This window comes from Vipera ursinii (genome assembly GCF_947247035.1).
Source record: "Vipera ursinii genome assembly, chromosome: 7".
Classification (NCBI taxonomy): Eukaryota; Metazoa; Chordata; class Lepidosauria; order Squamata; family Viperidae; genus Vipera; species Vipera ursinii.
The window spans coordinates 55,309,899-55,332,544 of NC_139521.1; the positions used below are offsets into that span (position 1 = coordinate 55,309,899).

Genomic DNA, 22,646 nt, shown 5'->3' on the forward strand with positions numbered 1-22,646 from the left:
CACTTCACAAAAAAGTCCCATCAAAAGGTATCTATATTTTATCACTATCTACTTTCCTGCATGCAGCAACTGCCAGTCCTTGATGCTTTGAATAAATACGAATGAAATAAGAGGCAGAATTTGGCAAGGGGCGCAAAAGGTAGATTAGTTTTCCAAGTGGGTGTCAAAAATAATAACAAAGAACTAAAACCACTGAGGATTTCTGTTTCCACAAGCCATATTCAGATTCCCAGTGTGACACGTACTAGCAGATGAAAAATGACTATCTGGTTTGTTCAAAATGAATCAGAAAACATTGCTAAAATACATGCACCACAGCAAACATAAATTGGCAGGTAATAAATAAAAGAGTACTAAAACTAGCCTATGTATGAAGAAAGAAATATTACATTACAAAACACAATGAATAAAATTAAATATCTAAGTCTATAAAGAGGTTTTCAACTGTTCATGACTGAAATGCGTAATTTCAATATGATTGCACTAATTTATTTATTAATTAAATATAATTTGAAGGTTGTATATCATACTGTAATATGTACACACAGCCATTTAAATTACTACTTCCACAGAAATAACTCTTAGTCCTTTGTATAATATTATGGTATCTTAAATACTTTACAAACCGAATCCATGATTGCTGAAAACTAAGGACATGTTTTGGTGGGAAATACATGAATAGATAGATAGATGAGCCTTGGTGGAGCAGTGGGCTAATGCCTCCTTAAGTAACACCAGCTGCCTGCAATTAGTGCAGGTTCGCATCCCACCAGGCTCAAGGTTAACTCAGCCTTCCATCCTTCCGAGGTAGGTAAAATGAGGACCCAGATTGTTGGGGGCAATAAGCTGACTTTGTAATAATGCCACTTGGGAGGGGGAAAGCCCTAATAAAGCAGGCATATACATAGAATGAAGGCTACTGCTAAGCACATTGTGCTTTAGATTGTAAGCCACCCTGAGTCTTCGGAGAAGGGTGGGATATAAATGGGATTAAAATAAAAAAATAAAAAATAAAAAATGAATGCCTAATAAATGCCTAAAATAGATATTTATTAAACGTAAAATGCTGTAGGATTCTTTGCTATACTTCAAGTAAAAAAAGACAATAACATATGTATACAGAGCTGGGCTTTTCATGATTTGCTGTGGAGTTATACGAAGAAAGCAAATAAAAGATGCTGATTGGTGTATTAATAGTATTATATTAATGTTAAGTTTTCATATTTATCAAATAGTGTGTTCCTTTCTTATGAATACAATTTAGTACTCTCTCAATAGCTATAAAAAGAATACCGGTAACTGTAATTCCACTTTTGATTCTCAACAGACGAGGGACAAGATCTGAATTTGTTAAGTTATTAAATTGGGGTGCACAATTCTGGTGATCAAACACTGCACTCAGTCTTTAACTGGTGTACCTAGAACAATGCGCCAAAAAGTGAAGAATGGACCAAGAAAAAAAAAGCACTTTAATTACATTTACTAAAACATAATTGAAATTATTAGTCTCCAATCATATATTTATTTAATAATGTTAATAATGTTTTCAGTATTGAAGATGTGTGTCATACAAAATACTTTAACAGAGATATGTTTTGTATTTGTATTAGCTATTGCCAGGCCTGAAAGCAATTCTTATTTTCCAAATATCTGTTGCTTTGAAATCTCTCTGGCTATTGCTAATAGAGTTTTCTACTTCTTCAAGAAAAACAACACAGAAATGATTCTTGTTTATTCTTATTTCTTCAAAGAAGCTCTTCAGTACAGTCTTCTTATCTGGAGGGGAAGGAAGCTAATGGCATTACAGTTGAAAATTGGAAGATGTGTGGCATTTGACTGTTTTGAAGATACACACAAAAGGAAGACAGATAGTCTGAAAGTTGCTTTCTACTCATTCCTACCAATTGTCTCAACTGGCTTTAAAGGCAAAAAACATTAATTAAATAAAATTGAGGAGCCATACATTTATATAAAATATCTGAGCATTTGAGAAATACTTTCAAGAGAAGCAACTTGCATTGGTTTCCACTTATTGCTAAACATTCATGTATATCCAGTTTTCATCTAGGTCAGTGATGGCGAACCTTTTAGAGACCGAGTGCCAAAACTGCAACCAAAAACCCACTTATGTATCATCGGGTGACAGGTGGGGATGGCCAATTGGGAGGGTGTGGCTGTGGTGGTAACGGCACAAGAAGTTGAAATTGATTTATTGATTGAACCTCTTTTTTTGCACACGGTGGCGGAGGCCTAAAGCGAAAAGGTTTCATAAAACCCAGCTGAAGGCCTAGGACTGAGGCGACGGCGCACATGCCCACAGAGAGGGCTCTGCGTGCCACCTGTGACACGTGTGCCATAGGTTCGCCACCACAGATCTAGGTCATAGTTTTTGTCATCCACACACAAATTCTGTGTCATACTGAATCCTATTTCTTACAGAGGAAGGGCCTTATTTCTTTTTTGCCCATCAGAAAGATTTTTTAGTATTTTAAATAGGGCCTTTTAAATAAAATTTTCCCATCTTCTTTCAGACTACCTTGAGCACAAATTGCCAAAAATAATTAGGATAGGATAGGATAGAGGAGAGGAGACTTTCACAATGTCTCTGCAGCAGGAATTTGAAGGAAGGCTGACTGCCACGTGAGAACATGTGGATTATGGGGATTATGCAGTCAGCCTCAAACAGCCAAAAAGTAAAGCGGAATAGTTCTTTATCAAATAAGTAAAACTAACCTAATTATTTAGGGCCACAGCGAGCAATATCAGTTTGATGATTTTTCTGATCTTAGTTACAAAAATTCATATTATTTGAACTTTAAAAAAAAGATCTCTATGGAAATTCATATGGATTTTGATGCAAATTTCTCCTATAAATGTATTTTTCAAACACATTTAGAAGAAATTGGTACGCTGCTTTCACTGAGATACAGGTAGTCCTCGACTTACAACAGTTCATTTAGTGAGTTTGAAGTTACAATGGCACTGCAAACACTGACTTATGACCGTTTTCACACTTACAACCATTGCAGCATCTCCATGATCATGTGATCAAAATTCAGATGTTTGGCAACTGACTCATATTTTTATGATGGTTGCATGGATCATGTAATCCTTTTGATGTTCTCACTATACACTGAGATTGATAAAGAAGCAGCAAGCATGATCTATTAAACATAAGCTAGAAGATGGAAGTTGAGAGCTATGGACAAAACAATCCAAACTAAAGAGATATGCTTGTTTAAACTGTGGTTTGGCTAAGTGATAAGCAAACCAAAAATTGCCTATTATTAATTGAAAACAAGGGCTGATGAAGAGACAAAACTATATTGCTGCTCCCTCTCAATATTTTGCAGTATTATTACTTTTTCTGCCAACTCTTGTTTTTGCTCCACTTAAAAGCACTGCAACAGAGCTTGCAGAAGGCAAAGCCAGAATCAGCACTTGGTATCTTAAAGACAACAAAAGATCAGCACAATCCATCCACTTCACACTTCCGCAAGCAATACCTGTAAGCAACTCTTTTCAGTGCAACCATTCTCGAAATTATGCATTGCTACTTTATGGAATATTTCTAGAGAAACTATTAGAGAAACAAATAACAATCTTTTTATTAGTCCTACAAATATAGGTAACTTTTAGGGATCCATTCTAAAAATGTCTATAGGTAGTCCTCGCTTAGCAACCATTCTTTCAGTAACTGTTACAATGGCACTAAAGGAGGAGACTAACGACTAGTCCTCAAAGTTCCAACCATTGCAACCACCTCAGTCACATGATCATAATTCAGATGCTTGGTAAACAGCTTGCACCTACAAAAGACTTACAATGGTCATGTAATCGTCATTTGCAACTTTCCTTGTCAGCTCCCCACAAGCAAAGTCAATGGGGAACCCGACTGGGAAGTTTGCAAGTTGCTCCAGTAAGTTGCTCCTCCTGCTTTTCTTCCCAAAGAGCCTGCTAAGAGTGATTTGTACTTTGTAGTGTGTATCTACCCACAGAAAGTACATATCTGCCTCCACAGTGCACCTTCCCGTACCTATTTGCGCTCATGTGGCACTACAGCGTCCCCCCACCAGGCTACACTCCATAGCACTCACCCACCCACTAGCCTGCTTGTGAAATTCTCGGGATTCACAACTTCCTGCTGATTTCACCATTGACTATTTGTTTGTTTTGTATTTCCTGTTTCAAAACTGCCCATCTCCCTCAGAGAAGGGGTGTGCTTTGCTTGTGGGAAGCCAGCACAAGGTAGGAACTCACAAGTCGTGGGAGCTCCTTGCTTAATAAACCACAATTCTTGCTTAACAGCATCAATGGGGTTGTCATCACAAGTGTCATTGAACTCTATGTCCGCACTACTTAGTAACAGAAATTCCAGTCATAATTACTGTCATTAATCATACACTGCCTATATATGCATATCTGTATTCCCATATTTAAGTTATGACCCCTTTATGGATTGTAAGCCGCCCTGAGTCTTCGGAGAAGGGCGGGATATAAATGGGATTTAAAAAAAAAATCAATGAAGCTATGAGCTATGCTGTGCAGGGCCACCCATGACGGACAGGTCATAGCAGAGAGTTCTGACAAAACGTGATCCACTGGAGAAGGAAATGGCAACCCACTCCAGTATCTTTGCCATGAAAACCCTATGGACAGTACCAAAAAGCAAAACGATATGACGCTGGAAGATGAGCCCCTCAGGTCGGAAGGTGTCCAATATGCTAGTGGGGAAGAGCAGAGGGCTAGTACTAGTAGCGCCAGAAAGAATGAAGCGACTGGGCCAAAGCTGAAAGGACGCTCAGCTGTGGATGTATTTGGTGGTGAAAGGAAAGTCCGATGTTTTGAAGATTTTTTCTCCAAAGGAACCTGGAATGTAAGATCTATGAATCAAGAGATGACAAGACTGAACATCGACATCTTAGGAATCAGCGAACTAAAATGGACAGGAATGGGTGAATTTAATTCAGATAACCAACAGGTATATTACTGCGGGCAAGAATCCCTCAGAAGAAATGGAGTAGCCTTCATACTCAATAAAAGAGTAATAAAATGTTCTTCAGAACAACAAGCTTAAGCTCATATAAAAGATAATGGTTTTGCTTTGCACGACAACTAAAAAGAGCTTTGGAAATTATTAAAAGAAGTCTGTTCACTATTAATTAAGGAAGGAGGCAGCCCAACTATTGCATTGAACTGCAGAATTATTTCATTCCTGTACTCAATTGTCCCATGTTCATGTTCAACTCAGTGTTTCCTCAGGAGACCGGCAATAAGCAAGGCCTGATTATAATTTGCCCTATTTTAATTGTCTCACTGCAATTCTGAACATTTACTGCTTGATTCACAGCTTAACTTAACAGAAAAGCAAAATTTTCTGAAACATGTACCAGAGCAAGGCAATTCTAGCCCCTGGTCATAAACACAGTCCTGTCTTTGTTTTCAGTTCTTTTTAAACTAAGACAAGTGTTAGAGTGACATTTCATCCTACAAGCTCCACAGGATAAAAAGGGAGATTATTCAACGCATGACCAAATACCAAATGACCCAATACCAAATATTATGACTAACTAGGTTGCAAGCCACTGCATGAGACACCAGTATTTTTTTAAAAAAACATATGCACTGTGCAATGTTTGTAGGGTTTCTGCACTACTTTAAAATATCTGAAGGGATATCAGAAATGATATATTACATTTTACTGTTCTTGGTAATGCATAGAGATACCATACTATAAGGCAATCATTCAACACAGCACAGATCTGTTATTATTAACTGTTAACATTACCTTCCTTAGATTTACCATTGGTCATTCTTCACATTGGGCATCTATACATTGAATAACTATGCTGCAAACCTTTCAGTTATACTGAAAACCATTTTCAATTTGTGAATTTCATATTTATAATGTTGCTTCATTGGATATACCGGCCTAATCCTCTCTGCTAGTATTCCAAAGTTTTGTGTTAAATGTCCCTCCTCTCTGATAAAAATGTATAACATTTATTGAGAAGCATTATTACCATGAATTTATTTTATTTATTTATTTATTGATGGGATTTATATCCTGCCCTATCTCCCGAAGGACTCAGGGTGGCTAACAACAAAACATATAATAAGTACAGAAATTAAGATAAAAATAAAATTAAAATCATCTGTGCAATAAATTAAAATTAAAAACTAAAAAAAATTAAAAATTGTAAATATAATTAATTAAAATGCCTGTCAGTCCAGGTCAGCCTGGTGGAAAAGGAGTGTTTTGAGGCCGCGGCGAAAGGATTGGAGATTTTGGGCCATCCGAAGCTCAGGGGGGAGCTGATTCCATAGGACTGGCGCTCCCACAGAGAAGGCCCTCCCCCTGGGGGTCGCCAGCCGACATTTCTTGTTCTTTCTTCGTCTATGTTTAGTTCGGAGAAGAGGGAATTTTTCTCCATTATCAATCTGCAGTGGGGATTATGGCTGTAGCGTATGTTTATGAAAATAAAATAAAAATATAATTATGTTTCAATGTATTAAAAGTGAATTATTAAGACATTTTGGGCAAAAAGCTAATTTTAAATAGGACTAGGTCAGGTGTTGTTAGAGTACCAAATTTATATTTTTCTGATAAAATCATTTACATAGTTTTCCCTTGATCCCTCTTAGCTCCTCATTTTTTCTCTTTAAAATCTCTCCTCCAAGCCATTCCATTCCTGCAATGCAACAGGAATAAGTAAGGAATATCTGATATTACCAAAGACAAAACAAGCCTTGATTCTGTATAGGAAAACCTTTTGTTGTTCTCTTTGTATGACACCACTATCCAAATTTAGGAAGGATTACTTTTTACTGTTGGACCTGCCTTGGTGTCTCAGCCCAACCAAGCACATTTAAAAGCTATTTAATTGTTAGCTGTGACTGAGTCAATGAAAACAATAATAGCAAAACCCTGAGAATCTATACTTGGAACATTTCAATGTGCAGATAAATACTACTTTCTCCATGTGGCACTCTCCCACATTATCTGCCTCAACTTTGGAGTATTAAAGAAGGCAATTACTGTCTTTATTTGGATGAAATCTCCAGTCAGCCTTTCTTAAGAATCCATCAGAAAAATAAGGAGGCCATTCATAGAACTATTTCAAATATTACAGAACACTATGTTATGAAACAATTTATGTGGTACACTTTGCTGTATGCTCTGAAGAGAAGAGTGAAAAAAAACATAAATCAATAGGAATCCCAGCTATTCTAAAACTTATGTACATAAAACTCTTAAGCAAGAAAAATGAGGAAATATTATACATTAAAAGCCCACCAAAATAAAAGGTTAAGTAAATTCTAACAGAAAAATAATAACAGATTTCAATATCTCAGAGCCATAATACCATCACAGAAGAGAACTCCAGAAATGCTTCTGGTATTAATTTAAAACAGATGATATAAGAGAAAGATTCCTTCCAAACCATTTGCTGCCTCAACAAATATGTCCAGCATATTGAATTGAGTATAAAAATAAACAGGAACCCACTTAAATTGATTTAAGATTAAACTCATACAATCTGCCTAAGAATATCCTTTTGCATTCTGATATTATGTTGGTCTTTAACGGACTTCCAAATTAAATGGACCATTGATAGACCTTTCTAAAATTAATGTGCATCTAAAGAGAATATTCCCAATTCTTGTTTATTTGAATTCTGTCATGCCTTAGATACTGTGTGGAAGAAGTGTTTTGGAACACAGAACATGTCTACAATCCATTAAAGCAGTAGTAGCTGCATCACAGTTGCATGGTTATTGCAGTGAAGCTTCCATGAAAGTCACAGAATCTTGGGGAAAAGCACAACTGCTTTAATGAGCCAGAAACAGATGCTATGTTCATAGTTCAGTAAGTTCCATAGCCTCTTTTCTCAATCAAATCCAAATCTGGGACAGCTATGTGAGCAAATCCAGTCAAACGAAAAACCTAGATAGATTTTTTCATTATGCCACAGAATGAGGGCAGTGCAGCAAATCCATCTCCAATTTAATACTGCATTTGCATTGTTCCACTTATGTAGCCTCAAAATGCTCTGTAATGCAGCTACTCCAATTTCAGTTATTGGAAGGTAACTTTTATAGCATATAAGTTTCTTATGAAAAATACAACAGTCCAGTAGCAGCACTTGCAATCATTGTCTTATTATGCTGAGAGCAATTAAGAAGTGTTATTCCTTCTTGAAAACAATAAATATTAATGAATTCTGTTTCCCGATCCACTAAATCATAAGACAGCTTTCCACACTGTTGTCACCAAATATGCCATTCAGCATTAGAGGAAAATCAGGAGATTGCAGAATCTGCCAACTGGTGCTCCAATATGGCGAATTTTACACACTACTGGAACAAAATAATCCTCTTGACATTTTATACTTCATATATATTAATACCATACTCAGTTTCCGAATGAAAACTTTACAGTCAGAAAGACACCATCTAATCACATTACAGATAGTCCTCAACTTACTGGTTGCTGGACAAATGTTCCAAGTTATAACGGAATAGGTGCTTTATGGCCTGTAAAGCTCTTCTGGGCATTGTAAAGTGTTTCCCTTCCTCCAGTCACATGACTGCATTTCGCATGCTTGAAAACTGGCTCATCTTTATGACAAGTTGCAAGTCACAAAATTTGTGACTTCTGCCAGTTTCCAGCAAAAATGCCCATTTGGAATAATCGATTCACTTAATGACTTCAGCATCTGCTTAATGACCGTGGATTTGCTTAACCACCCCAGTGATTCACCCAACAACCGCCAAAAAAAATTCTCCCCCCAAAAGGTTCTGGTCCTCTGAGTGCCTTAAGTTATGGTCGCAAAGAGTTAGAAACTGATTTCCAGTCCCTTTAGGAGTACCTATAAGATGATATTAGGGTAATGTAAAAATTTGAAAACAATAAAATATTTTCAGAGAAAAATCAAGAGTGGAAAATACCCATCCCAAATTGTTAAAAGTGTACTAGCAAGAACATTCAACAGGAATATTTATTATTGCCATTAAATAACAGAGAGCCAGTTTGGTCTAGTGCAGGGGTCTTCAAACTTGGCCCAGATGGTGGCTGTGGAATTCTGGGAGTTGAAGTCCACAAGTCATAAAAGGGCCAAGTTTGAAGACCCCTGGTCTAGTGGTTAAGGTGCTAGCTTAGAAATGAGAAGACGATGGGTTCTAGTCCTGCCTAAGGCATGGAAGCCAGTTAGATGACTTTGAGCCAGTCACTCTGTCCCAGCCCAACCCACTTCACAGGGCTGTTGTGGGGAAAACAGGAGGAGGTAGGAGTATTAGCATAGTATTAGTATTAGAAAGGCTGAGCGCCAAAGAATTGAGGCCTTTGAACTGTGGTGCTGGAGAAGACTCCTGCGAGTCCCTTGGACTGCAAGGCGATCAAACCGGTCAGTCCTAGAGGAGATCAATCCTGACTGCTCTTTAGAAGGCCAGATCTTGAAGCTAAAACTCAAATACTTTGGCCACCTAATGAGAAAGAAGGACTCACTGGAGAAGAGCCTAATGCTGGGAAAGATCGAGGGCAATAGAAGAAGGGGACGACAGAGAATGAGGTGGCTGGATGGAGTCACTGAAGCAGTAGGCGTGAGCTTAAATGGACTCCAGAAGATGGTGGAAGACAGAAAGGCCTGGAGGAACGTTGTCCATAGGGTCGCGATGAGTCGGACACGACTTCGCAGCTAACAACAACAACAAGGAGTATTAGCATATTCGCTGTCTTGAGTTACTTATAAAGTAATAAAGGTGTGATTAAAATCGAATAATAAAATAAATATTTATTTGGCTGGCAATAAACACATGGTTTTAATTATTTTTTTTCAGATCATTTTGCTTTTGTAAATTATTTTCAAATGGTGGGCTACTGGAGTTAATTCTAAGAAAAGCTGAGATGGTTATAATGTTATATAATTAAAATTACAAATAAGCAAATATTTTTCATTTGAAAGTAGCAGCATTTCTCTGTTCCAGCCAAACAAACGGTGATGGCAGTATGCCACCTTCAATTCCATTATGCTGAAGGAAAAAAAAAAGCAAAAGGTGGATAAATTTTGTTGTTAGAAGTGCTGAAGGAGGCAAATCTCTTGTAATTGAAATGAGATAATCCGATTGCTTTCTTCAAATGTTGAAATATCCGGGAAAAAAGGGATAATTGTATATGTTAATATACAAATGTGTTTAATTTGTATTGGAATTTTTTTATATATCAACATCTGGCATTCAACATGCTCAACATGTATGAATCAGATGAAAAGTATAATATATGCATCACAGAAGTGAAAGCCTGTATTAGCTTTTGTGAAAAGAACTATTAGTTTTCGTGAAGTCACTATTATTGTGAAACCAGATGATAAAATATCTATTTTTATTCCACACTTAACCAGTTCTTTTTCTCCATTACAGATGAAGATGGTTCAAATGTCACTTCTACCAGAAACACATTTAGGGAAAATGAATTGTTCATTGACAGATCTATTAAATTAAGAAACATTGCACAGAAGTCAGACTACTTTGGGACTGGGTAATAATGAGTAACAAGATATCCATTGCCATCTGTAAAAACGTGTTTCGGGGTGGGTTATCACCAGTACACTGATGATACCCAACTTTTTCTTTCCACCCCTAACCAACCCAGTGATGCCCTCGCCGTGATGTCCCATTGCCTAGAGGCGGTTCGGGTTTGGATGGGGAGAAACAGGCTTCGTCTCAATCCTGCCAAGACTGAGTGGCTGTTCATACCGTCATCTTGGGCTGACCAGTTTTCTCCATCATTAACAATAGGGGATGAGGTGTTACCCCCCCATTGATTGGGCTCGCAACTTGGGCGTCCTCCTGGATTCACGGCTCAGTTTTGAAGATCATATAGGAGCCGTGACCAGGGGGGCTTTTGCCCAGTTTCGTCTGGTGCGCCAGTTGCGGCCCTATCTGGACCGAGATGCCCTACGCACAGTCACTCATGCACTTGTGACCTCCCAGTTAGACTACTGCAATGCCCTCTACATGGGGCTGCCCTTGAAGACTACTCGGAGGCTTCAACTGGTGCAGAATTCAGCCGCACGAGTTGTGATGGGAGCTTCCCGATACTCCCATGTAACACCTCTTCTCCACGAGCTGCATTGGCTTCCAGTTGCCCTCCAGGTGAGATTCAAGGTGCTGGTAATGACCTATAAAGCCCTAAATGGCTTGGGTCCGGACTATCTAAGGGAACACCTGCTGCCGGCATCATCTTCCCATTGTCCTGTGCGCCCCCACAGGGAGGGCCTCCTCAGGGTACCGCCGGTTAATGAATGCCGCTGGGTTATTCCCAGGGGAAGGGCGTTCTCTGTGGGTGCGCCTGCCCTATGGAACCAACTACCCACAGAACTTAAGACTGCCCCCGACCTTCGCTCATTTCGCCGGGACCTGAAAACCTGGCTCTTTGAGCTGTTTGGTCCAGACTGTGGGGTTGTTAATTTAATTGGGTTTTAGATCTACTTTTGGGGCTTGAATTTAATGTACTTGTTTTAATTGATTTTGATTTTAATTTTTTGTATTTCATGGTTCCAACTGCCCTGTAAACTACCCTGAGTCCTACGGGAATAGGGCGGTATACAAATTCAATAAAATAAATAAAAATAAATAAAGAAATATGGTCTATTTTCAACATGGGCAGAGAGTGTCCCTGAATGTACCCCAGGTTTTCCAGTGAAGGCAGCGCATTAGAAACTCAGTCATTGTTAAAGGCATTGAGGAATCTGGTAAGGAAAGACCTATGAAAGGCTAACCCAGGGGTAGGCAACCTTGGCTCTTTTATGACTCGTGGACTTCAACTCCCAGAATTCCTGAGCCAGCCATGCTGGCTCAGGAATTCTGGGAGTTGAAGTCCACGAGTCATAAAAGAGCCAAGCCTACCCCTGGGCTAACCCAAGGAACCACAAATTGTCTAGTGAACAGTTAAATGGCAGGAAAAGAATTTAGTTCACATTTTCCTTCTATGGCCTTTCTCCCTATTGTCCTAATGTTTTAGTTTTAGTTAGCCTTTACATGGCAACATTCAACAATTTTTTCCAGTTGAAAGATTCGCACTATTAAAGGAACTACTGTAGAAAAAAGGGGTTCTGTTCAGATACCAAATTATAATTCCCTTTCTTAGCCACATATGGATTTCACAGAAGTACTGAAATGTACCTAATTACTTCCATAAGCCCGGGCCATAGCATAACACTAGAATACAAAATGACTCAGTCTGTGCACAGTATATGGTTTGCTTAATCATCAACTGGATAAACCAGCATGTGAAGACACAATCCATTATCTGCAAACACAATGATTTTCAAGAAGAGACTAGACATTCTCCTGTCTGAGACAGTACAGGTTCTCCTGCTTGAGGTTGGACTAGAAGACCTCCAAGGTCCCTTCCAGCTCTATTCTAATCTATTCTATTTTAACCCCACTTTATTAACTGGTTCTGGATGGCTAGGATCACAGAAGGTTGGTTGGAATATGTCAGTATAACATCAGTTTCTGAACTGATGCAGTAACATCCCAATAAGCATTAAGATTATTTTTAACACATAAGCATAATGTACCAGATGCTCAAGACAGATTTTGCAATGACCACTCTTCTACTATTACAAAAATCAGGAATGTACATGATCTATAATAGAAGCTTCTTAAAATTACTTTAAAAGGCTCACTTGCAATAAAACCAATTTTAACTCTTTAAATAAGACATTTTAAAGATGATTAACTTTTTGGTATTTCTACCTGCAATTGCCAAATGGATGGTAAAACTATAAGGAAAAATGAATATTATCTCAGACTTTAACTTTCTATGGGTTTTATCCATGCAATCTATTCTACCAGAAGGAGCAGCAAAATAGTCCCATTTTATGGAACAGTTTTGGGATAGAAATCTGGTGGAGTATTTGGTGGAAGGGTGGGGTTATTATACTTATGTACATGACATAATCAAATTAAATTTACATCTAGTTTCAGAGTATGCACTCAGTACACCATGGAACAAATTCCTTCTCTAGTTAGACTTGAGCCATTAAATTCTTAACGCAAGAACGTGATAACATGGTTTGAAGTCTGACACCTTGGACCAACGTACCTTCAATTAACCTTCAAAAAAGAGAAATAGAACAAGAAAGGGAATTTCTCCACGCATCTAAGAGGTAACTGGTCTCCAGCTTTACTAATCAGTAAAGCAGCATTACATTTATGTTAATAAAATAATGTTATCACAGCAGTTATAGAACAAAAACAAACGGAAATAATGTGGGACGCTTGTTAATGTGTGGCACAATCTGATGGGTTTATATAGATGTATTAATACCTATATCAGTTTACATAACTCTGAACTGTTTTGGTCTCTGAAGTACAGAACTGTGCAAGAATTATTTAACCCATATCTTGTTTCCACTAAAATGTGAAAAGAATTAAGAAAAGGCTATTACGTCAAAATATTGATTCTGAGCTCAACTGCACTTTAAAAAAATCGTTCAGAACTAAAGATACAAGTTCTGCAATTTTTTCATTGGATTTAACACAATGCACCTTTTTCTTCTGAAATATCTTTTAGGCAACACTGCCTTCAGCACAAAGCAAAATTTTCAGGGTTGTTGTGCTAGGTCCCCATAAATGAATTCATTTAAATATACTCCTTCAGTTTTCTTTGCTTTTGGTTGTTGTTGTTGTTAGTTGCGAAATCATGTCCGACCCATCTGACCCTATGGATAACGTTCCTCCAGGCCTTCCTGTCCTCTACCATCTTCTGGAGCCCATTTAAGCTCACGCCTTCTGCTTCAGTGATTCCATCCAGCCACCTCGTTCTCTGTCGTCCCCTTCTTCTCTTGCTCTCAACCTTTCCCAGCATTAGGCTCTTCTCCAGTGAGTCCTTCCTTCTCATTAGGTGATTACCACTGTGAGTTGAAAGTATTTCAATTACCTTCGGAAAAAGTAAAAGGCAGGTTTCTCTTTGTCTTTCTGTTTCTTTTGACCTTTCTATATATTGAACTCTTTAGTCCCGCTTAAAGTCTCACAGTTTAGTTCATATTATCCTTTCCTTGTTTTGTAAAATTCTGCATTTACTATTCTTAATAGTAGAAAATCAGCATTTCCACAAAGGTCTGATCCGTTAGTCTATTTACTATGGCTATTTTCAAAGGTACTTCTGTAAAAGGTTTTCTGTTGTTGTTTTTTAAAAAAATCACTGTTCCCTTTATACCCTACATTTAAAACTTTCTTGAATCACAATCTTATTAAGCCTCTTACTTTTAAATTAAAATCTTTTAAAATAGTCTTTCCCATCTTAAATTGAAAAAGAAAGTACTGGTTGAGAGTCTTTGATCTTCACTGCCATTTAAAATATCTCTAAAGTTGTAAAGTAATTAAATCCTGAAGTGTTTAAGAAAGTGAGGCTTTTGTCCATCAAATGTCCATTAAGGCTGCAGTGAAGCTAATGATGGGCTGTTAATCCTTTGGCTATCAAGCTATTCAATTCATGATCAAACCATAAGACTCAATTCCTGTAGACTCCTTGGAGAACCTCTTCCAGAATGCAAATGGAAATCCCAACAATCTCTCCTTCCTGTGCAGAGATTTTCATAAACAAGAACTTTACTCCTGACAGACTGTCAGGCCCAAGCCCAGAGACAAGACTGTGAGATCCAATAGAGTTCAATTATTTATTTGCTTGCACCTAAAAGAATCTACCCAAACTAAATTTATAAATTTCCAAGCTACTAGATCAGAGGTCTCCAACCTTTTTGGTTTGGCGGCTGGGAAAGGGAGGTAGGCACTGCTACGTGCGCATACACAAATGGGCCACATGCCTGCGTGTGCAAAAATGAGCCCCATGCATGTGCATAATGGGCCTTGCGTGAGCTCATACGCACATGCAAACAGAAGCACATGAGCACATGCTCACGTGCAAACGGGTTGCACGGGCATGAGTGCTGCAAATGGGGCGGCACTGGCAGGATGCTATGGGTGGCATTAATGCCAGTGGGACGCTCGTGGTGGGGCAGCACTAGCACAAGCGGAATGCTTAGGATGCTCGGCACTAGCACCCAAGGATGCTTGGGGTGGCACTAGTGCCAGTGGGATGCTTGTGGGCAGGGCGGCACTAGCACCAGCAGGATACTTGGGGTGGCACTAGCGCCAGTGGGATGCTTGGGGCGGCACTAGTGCTGGTGGGACATTGGGGCAGGGTGGTGCTAGCGCCAATGGGATGCGTGGGGCAGTGCTAGTGAGAGTGTGGAGGCCATCCCTTCACGTGGCCCAGTGGCCATGGCCCGGTAGTGGGCTGCGGCCCACAGGTTGGGGACCCCTGTACTAGATATATCCTGAAAGAATCAAAGGCATATTTACTCTGAACCTCTTCCCTTCTCCCTCTCCCACTCACCCCCACCCAGCTTAGAATCATGCAACCTCTTGATTCCAGTCTCTTTCTAGAAAAAAGATGGGCAAATGCTCCCCATCAGAGCAATGACTGCACTGCAGGAGCTGCACACAGGACGTATAACCTGCCATCAGTCCTTACCCAGAAGCCAAAATGAGCAGCAGTTTTGAAAATTGTTGAATGTGGTTTGCAGCTATCTAATAATTGGGAATTAAGACTGATTCTGAAAGAATAACTCGACACACCTTGTTTGGTATTGTTAGAAACATTTTCATTTAATCCTTATTTAAACATGGCAAACAATATTTACAAATTACCAAAACCTGCTTAACTGCATTTTTCTTCAAACAGAAGCAAGAATGTTAATAAACAGAAGAGTGATGTGTGCTGATCTACTACGTAGAAAAAAATTAAAGGAAGTTCACAAAGTAGCAGCATACACACATTTCCTATAACCCATATCACAATAAGGAATTCAGTTGGCTCTTCATAAATCTGATTATCTACGTTTTGCATATTCCTGCTTATTGGGTCCAGAATGCTTGAAAGTGTAGCATTCTTTTAAATGCAGTATTGTAAATACACTTGTACACATACTTTGTTTCAAAAGCAATATAAAAATTCACATTTATATAAGCATTTGTAAAAAAAATGTGAAAATGAAAAAATAACTTCAATTTAGGACCTGTATACTGAAACCTAGCAAAATTTGAAAAAAAAAGGTTGCTAACTTTGCACCAGACTAGCATATTGTTGACTTTATTATGAGAAATATTTCAGAGGTTTTTCCATAGACTAACAATGGTATCTCTGTTTTTGTAGGGTTTTTGAAACTGTTGTGGATATTTGTGGATTTAAGGATTTATAATGACAAGTTTGTTACAATAAAAAAGCACAATTTCTTCACATGTTGCGGATATTATATCAGCACAATAACCAATATTAAGCACCTGGATGCAGCCCAACCTACCGTGAAAAAAATCTATCTTACAAGACAATAGTCATCCCACAGGATCAAATAGTATAAAGCTAGACAATAAAAATGTATTGGATGGAAATTGTTTTCAATATTTATAAACCACATTTTCAAAGCCAATTGAAACAAATGTTTAAAGAATACATGAGAACCCAGTCTCAGTGATTTTGTAAGAGATGACCCGAGGGAAGTGTAAACAGCATCATTAATCATGAGTCCCTTCATGCTCACAAGAGATCTAAGTCCAGCCCATCTTGAATTCCTTCTACTCTTCTCTACCGCCAATTTCCTTTGGGTGTTAGTAGTTCAGATTCTTGTAGAGAGCTTGAAATAAATCTTTATACTCATTAAAACTGCCTGGCTCTCCTGATTTCCCTGGCACTTGACAGATTTTAAATCATAGTGTATGGCTTAATTATGTGACAATCAAACCCCTGTGCATTCTTTAACAAACTATGGTTAAAACAGAGTGACAGTGCATTGTGTGAACGCAGTACTGTGATTCACTTATAGAAGATGTCTCTCTCCTATAGGAGGAGTCAGCAAGCTTTTCAGGCATCAGTAGTGGTACAAATGTACACTTCCCCTTTCAAGTCAAAATAATAAATAAATAAATAAATAAATAAATAAATAAATAAATAAATAAATTTTTAGAAACTGCCTGAACTCTTATAAGAGCACTTTTCATCAAATATTACATGAGCTCACATAAGAATATAATAGTAATTTTGGACATCTGACAATAGAAGTGCTATATTGTTGATCACTGACCTATAAGCATTAACTCAGGAATGAGCAGAAATTAATTCTCTGAATTATCTACTGTAGACTGTTATAAATGCATACCATTTAACTGAAATAGCAAATAACTTCCCTTCCCAAATATTATCTAAAACAGAGGTTCCCAACTCGCGGGCCATGGCCCAGTACCAGACCATGGCCTGTTTGGAACCAGGCTACAGAAGCTTCAGGTGAGCATATGTGCAGCTCCAGTTGAGTGTGCAGCAGGCGAGCGAGAAGCTCTATTTGTGCAAGCAGCAGTGTGCGTGCCTGCCGTTCGTGCAAATGGAGCTGTGCTCACCCGGAACCATTCCCCCACCAGTCTACAAAGCCAGAAAGGTTGGGGACCGCTGATCTAAAAGACAATAACTGGAAGATCTGATTTATGTGCCAAAGTGCTTTGACTACCATTTATTTCTGATATTCAAAACAAATTCTCACACATTTCCCATCTCAAACGGGGAGGAAATTCTGTTATTTTCAGCAATTGTAAATCAAAGAGGATTTAAAGGGTTACAAAAAAAGGAGGTCTGGAGCCTTGGGAGTACAAGATGATCAACCCAGTAATAAAACTGCAAGCAAATTGGACAATCATAAGGCTTGCCCCTCCAATTTTACTCTTACATGATTACTGAACTACTCAATATTAAGATAAAATTAAGTAGAAACCTACATGGATAACAAACTGTTATGACAGGTTCCACTTCGTGTTACATAATAATGTATCCCAAGAATCTGGCTATATAAAATCTAGGATTAATGTTAACAAAATTAACCTTTTTATCTTAGCTAAAACCCTTCTGTAATAGCAAGGGGACTCACCAGAAACCTCACATGTAAAAGATCTTAGAGGATTCATTTTCATGCATAATTGTTTTTATTTCAGAAGAAATAGAGGGTAGATATTTTGAGCCAAAAAGGTTTTGATGCTGATGACATTCACTGCTATTTTCCCCAAATAATGCAATAACCTCTGCCAAATACATTTCTTCCTAAAATGTCCAGAAACTCACAAACAGAATTCCTATTAGCCTGTATAAAGTTTTAACAAAATGTATCTATAAAATAGTTGACAGGGGAACTTCTGTTGATGAGGTTGGGGTTAAAAAGCATGTAACATTATGACGGAAAATTGTATTAATTTGGATAATCTCTTTTTTGTATTGTTTTAACTGCCCTGTGAACCGCCCTGAGTCCTTCGGGAATAGGGCGGTATATAAATTCAACTAATAAATAAATAAATAAATAATGGTACATTAGTACCCTTATTGTTGCAGCATCTTGTTCTAATTTTCCTTTTTTCTTTTAATCACAATAATAATAATAAAGCTTTATTGTCAAAGTACAACATGTGTACATTGAGATTAGCTGAGCCTCCCCCCCCTGTGCTCTCTCCCCCCAACACACAGTGACAACAAACCCTCCATCCTACCACACCATGTGAACCAACTACACCACACACCAGCCTCCCAAGTCAATTCTGCATAAGATTATGTCCCATTTAAAAGCCTAAGAGCCCACGGATAAAAGCTATTTTTCAGCCTGTTGGTACGGCTGGCTATACTCCTATATCTCCTACCGGATGGTAGGAGAGTAAAGAGATACCGTCCAGGGTGTGAGTCATCCCTGAGAATCTTCCTCACTCTTCCAAGGCAACGAGCCCTGGTGATGTCATCCATTAGTGTCAGGGGACAGCCCACAATGTCTTGTGCTGTACTCACCACCCTCTGTAATACTTTCCTGTCCGCGGCTGTCAGACCAGCATACCAAACCACAATACCATACGAGAGGACGCTCTCATTAGCCGTTGTTCTACCCTGTTCTTCCGCAAGACCCTAAGAAAGTGAAGCCTCTGTTGGGCCTTTCTAGCCACCTGGGTTGTGTTAACTTTCTAGGTCAGATCTTCACAGAGGTAGACTCCCAGAAATTTAAAGGAGGAAACTCTCTCCACACAGTCCTTCCCGATGTAAAGTGGGGCAGGTTCCTCCTTTTTTCTCCGGAAGTCTAACACCATCTCTTTTGTCTTGCTGATGTTTAGGTGCAAGTTGTTGTTACTACACCATATGGATAGTTTTTGTACCTCCGCCCTGTATGCTGTCTCATCCCCACCTGTAATAAGACCCACCACAGTTGTATCATCTGTAAACTTGATTATCGCAGTGGATGGGTCATATGATACACAATCGTAAGTGTATAAGTGTACCTGTACTCTTGTACAGGTAGGGGCTAAGCACACAGCCTTGTGGCGTGCCGGTGCAAAGCTTCAGGGGGGTGGACAAAGCAGACCTGACCCTCGCTGTTTGTAACCGATCCCTAAGAAAGTCTTGAATCCAATCGCAGATGGCGGGGGAGAATTTCAAGTCAGTCAGCTTCTCGATGAGAATGCTCGGCAAAATGGTGTTGAAAGTCGAGCTGTAGTCAACAAAAAGCATCCTGACATAACTTCCAGGCCTCTCGAGATGACTTGCTACAGAGTGTAAAGCAGTAGCTATGGCATCGTCTGTCGACCTATTTCCCCTGTAGGCAAATTGATGTTCTTCAACTGAAGTGATTGGTCGCTTCTAGTAACCATCATCTAACTTTCTCCCCACTGTAAGTATATTAATAGAAAGAAGTTGGCTTAAAACTATGAATGCCTACAGTATGAAATTAAACACCGTTTCTAAGCACCAAAGAAACAATATGGGCTGGCATACATACTTATCCATTTTTAATCAACAATGAACAAAATCTTCTAGGGCTTAGCTCTATACAACACATCTACCCACAGGTAACAAACCATGATTTATTGACTTAATCTAATTTTCTGAGTTTACCAACGACACGAGCTGAATTCACAACCTAGATTAAAACAATCCCTGCCTAAATTGCAATTCAGAGCATTAGAAGAATGAAGCTCATTTCTTCGCTATTGTAATGATTTATGCTTAAGGCAACTTAGCCCCTCACCTGGACATTATTGAGGCTGTCCTTATTAGCCTTAGCTCAACATAAGACGGTTAGAATGACTCTAAAATGGATTACTACAAGTCACTAGCGAGGCCACAATTGACGACTATCTATCAGAATGTTTTCCGATCCGATTCTGTGAAAATGTGCACTGTAGGAATCAAATCAAATCAAAGCAGTGGGCTAATGCCTCCTTAAGTAACACCAGCTGCCTGCAATTAGTGCAGGTTCGAGTCCCACCAGGCTCAAGGTTGACTCAGCCTTCCATCCTTCCGAGGTAGGTAAAATGAGGACCCAGATTGTTGGGGGCAATTAAGCTGACTTTGTAATAATGCCGCTTGCGGGGTGTGTGTGTGTGTGTGTGTGTGTGAAAGCCCTAATAAGCAGGCATATACATAGAATGAAGGCTGCTGCTAAGCTTGTAAGCCGCCCTGAGTCTTCGGAGAAGGGCGGGATATAAATGGAATTTAAAAAAAAAATGTATTCGAATCCCAGAGGTTAACTTTTTTGTTTTGTTTTTTAAAGGAAAACTTTTAAGGATTGTAATTTCCCTGAACATTCAAGTATTTCATCAGCGAAAGAATCCAAAATGTTAGCGGAGGATTTTCAAGAAAAGAGAAGAACCACGCCAAAGGGGCCGTTCCTCCTCTTTCCTCCGCGCCAGGACTCGGGCTTCTCCTTCGGTAAGAAATGATCAACTGCACTCGCCAAATCTTGAGAAAACGGACGGGGAGTGGACCGGGGCAGAGAAAGAGGAAGGAGGCTCATTTGCACCCCAGCGTCCCACCCAATTTTCGCCTTCTCTATTCCTAGCTCGGCGTCTCCCGAGGGCAGCTCAAGTTCCAGGCTTTCCTGAAGCTACGCAAGAGAAGTTACGCGCCTGCCAGCCTCCCTCCCTCCCTCCCTGCTCAACTCTGTCTTGCCCGACGGGCAGCTTGCCTCGAAAACTCTTTCCTAAGGCCTGAGCCCGAAAGGGAAGGAGAGGAAAGGAGAGCAACGAAGTCCGCCGTGGCTCTCGAGCCGGCAACTCACCTGCAACCGGACCCGTCGGAGAACGCCGCCGCCGCCGCCGCCTGGACTTCGCCCTCCATCGGCAAAAGGAGGGCCCGGAAGCATCGGAATCCGAGACGGGGCTTGCCATCTCCCGCGGAGCAACCGGTGAGCTGCAGAGAGCATCTCCCCGGCGGCTTCCTCGAGGCGTCCCCTCCGTCTAAGAAGAGCAAAAAGGCATCGGGGCGAGCGCGAACCGGCGCGCGCCCGCTTAAGAAGGCGATGCCAGCTCGGGCGCGAGGGGCTCCGTCGCGCGCTCGGCTCTCGAAGCGCCGCCAAAGACAAGGGGCGGGCTTCCAGGAAAGGGCGTGGCTTCCTCGTCTCCGACGCCGTACTCCCTTCTCCCGCCCTTCTTCTGGTCAGCGAAACGCGCGCGCGGGGTGGGGAGCGGCGGCGGCCGAGGGGAAGAGTCCCGTTTCGAAGCGGAGGTTCGGAGTTCTTCCTGCTTCTCAGCCCTTTTTATCGACTGCAAGACGGCCTTACGGGCAAGGCGTGGTCGAAAATTGCAAGAGGTGAAACGACGTTGTAAAACAAGACGGCTCTGCCCCCTACAAGCCCTTACGGTCGACAAGGAACCCGAAAAGTTGAAGATTGATCTCTATCTGGCCATAAGAAAATAAAAATCGAAAGAGGAATTGCCTGTATCAGAGCTGCAGCCGAAGTTAACAATTATGCGCTTTTCAGCTCCTCAAAAGCGGCAAAAGCTTGGATTGGTAGCAATCCCATTGGTAGCTGCCCCAGGGCATACTTTAGGAATAACTGACTCAGTGGTAGGCTGCCAACAGCTACAAATTCAGGGCGGTACAATTTTAAGAGGAAGCATGCAGCAGCCTGTGTATCTTGGCATATTAACGGGCAGGAAATGTCAAAAAAATGGGGCGCCCATTATATTTCTAATCTTGCAACAGGAAATGAAAAACTCGAGTTTAAAAGTGCTAGTTATTGAGCCCTAAACTAGCCTTACCAGGCCTTCCGATCTGAGTTGCTGTTTTTCCACCTAGCACTCATTCACACACCCGGCTTGTCCCAGCACCCAGGGAACCCACTTCTTGAGCACATGAAGGCATGAAGCTGGACCTCCATGAAACTACAGCTGCCCACTTTCTACTTTTCTTTGGCATGGCCATACTGAAGTCGCAGGACTCTTCTTGACACCCAATTCAATAGTCTTCTGGAACATGGCAGGCATGTGTCAATGTGACACGGGATTGGTAGCAGTCCACCAGAATATACCTGCATGCGCGCACGCACGCGCACACACACAGCTGTGCTGTTGTAAACTGCCTATGGTTTCATTCTGGTTGGGGGTCAGGGCAGAAGGAACTGCAATGCAGGCCAACAATGAAATCATGGGCATCTTTATCATGGCAGGGTTAGAATTCAAGCTTCTTTGTGGATAACTGCTCATTTGGGTGAAGGTGAGGGTTGGGACTGTCATTCCGGTGCCAAGAAAAATAGCAATGGAAAGACCCATTTCTTCATTTATCC

The 22,646-nt window shown here is 40.1% G+C and overlaps 1 protein-coding gene across 1 annotated transcript in view; it reads right to left on the reverse strand.

Moving 5' to 3' along the window:
• MCUB (mitochondrial calcium uniporter dominant negative subunit beta) overlaps positions 1-21,442 on the reverse strand; it is a 44,299-nt gene extending 22,857 nt beyond the window's left edge. The window contains exon 1 of the mRNA XM_083367104.1: positions 21,141-21,442. Coding sequence (XP_083223230.1) covers positions 21,141-21,284 — 144 coding nt within the window. The 5' untranslated portion in view covers positions 21,285-21,442. The remainder of the gene's footprint in view (positions 1-21,140) is intronic.
• Positions 21,443-22,646: the final 1,204 nt, after the last annotated feature.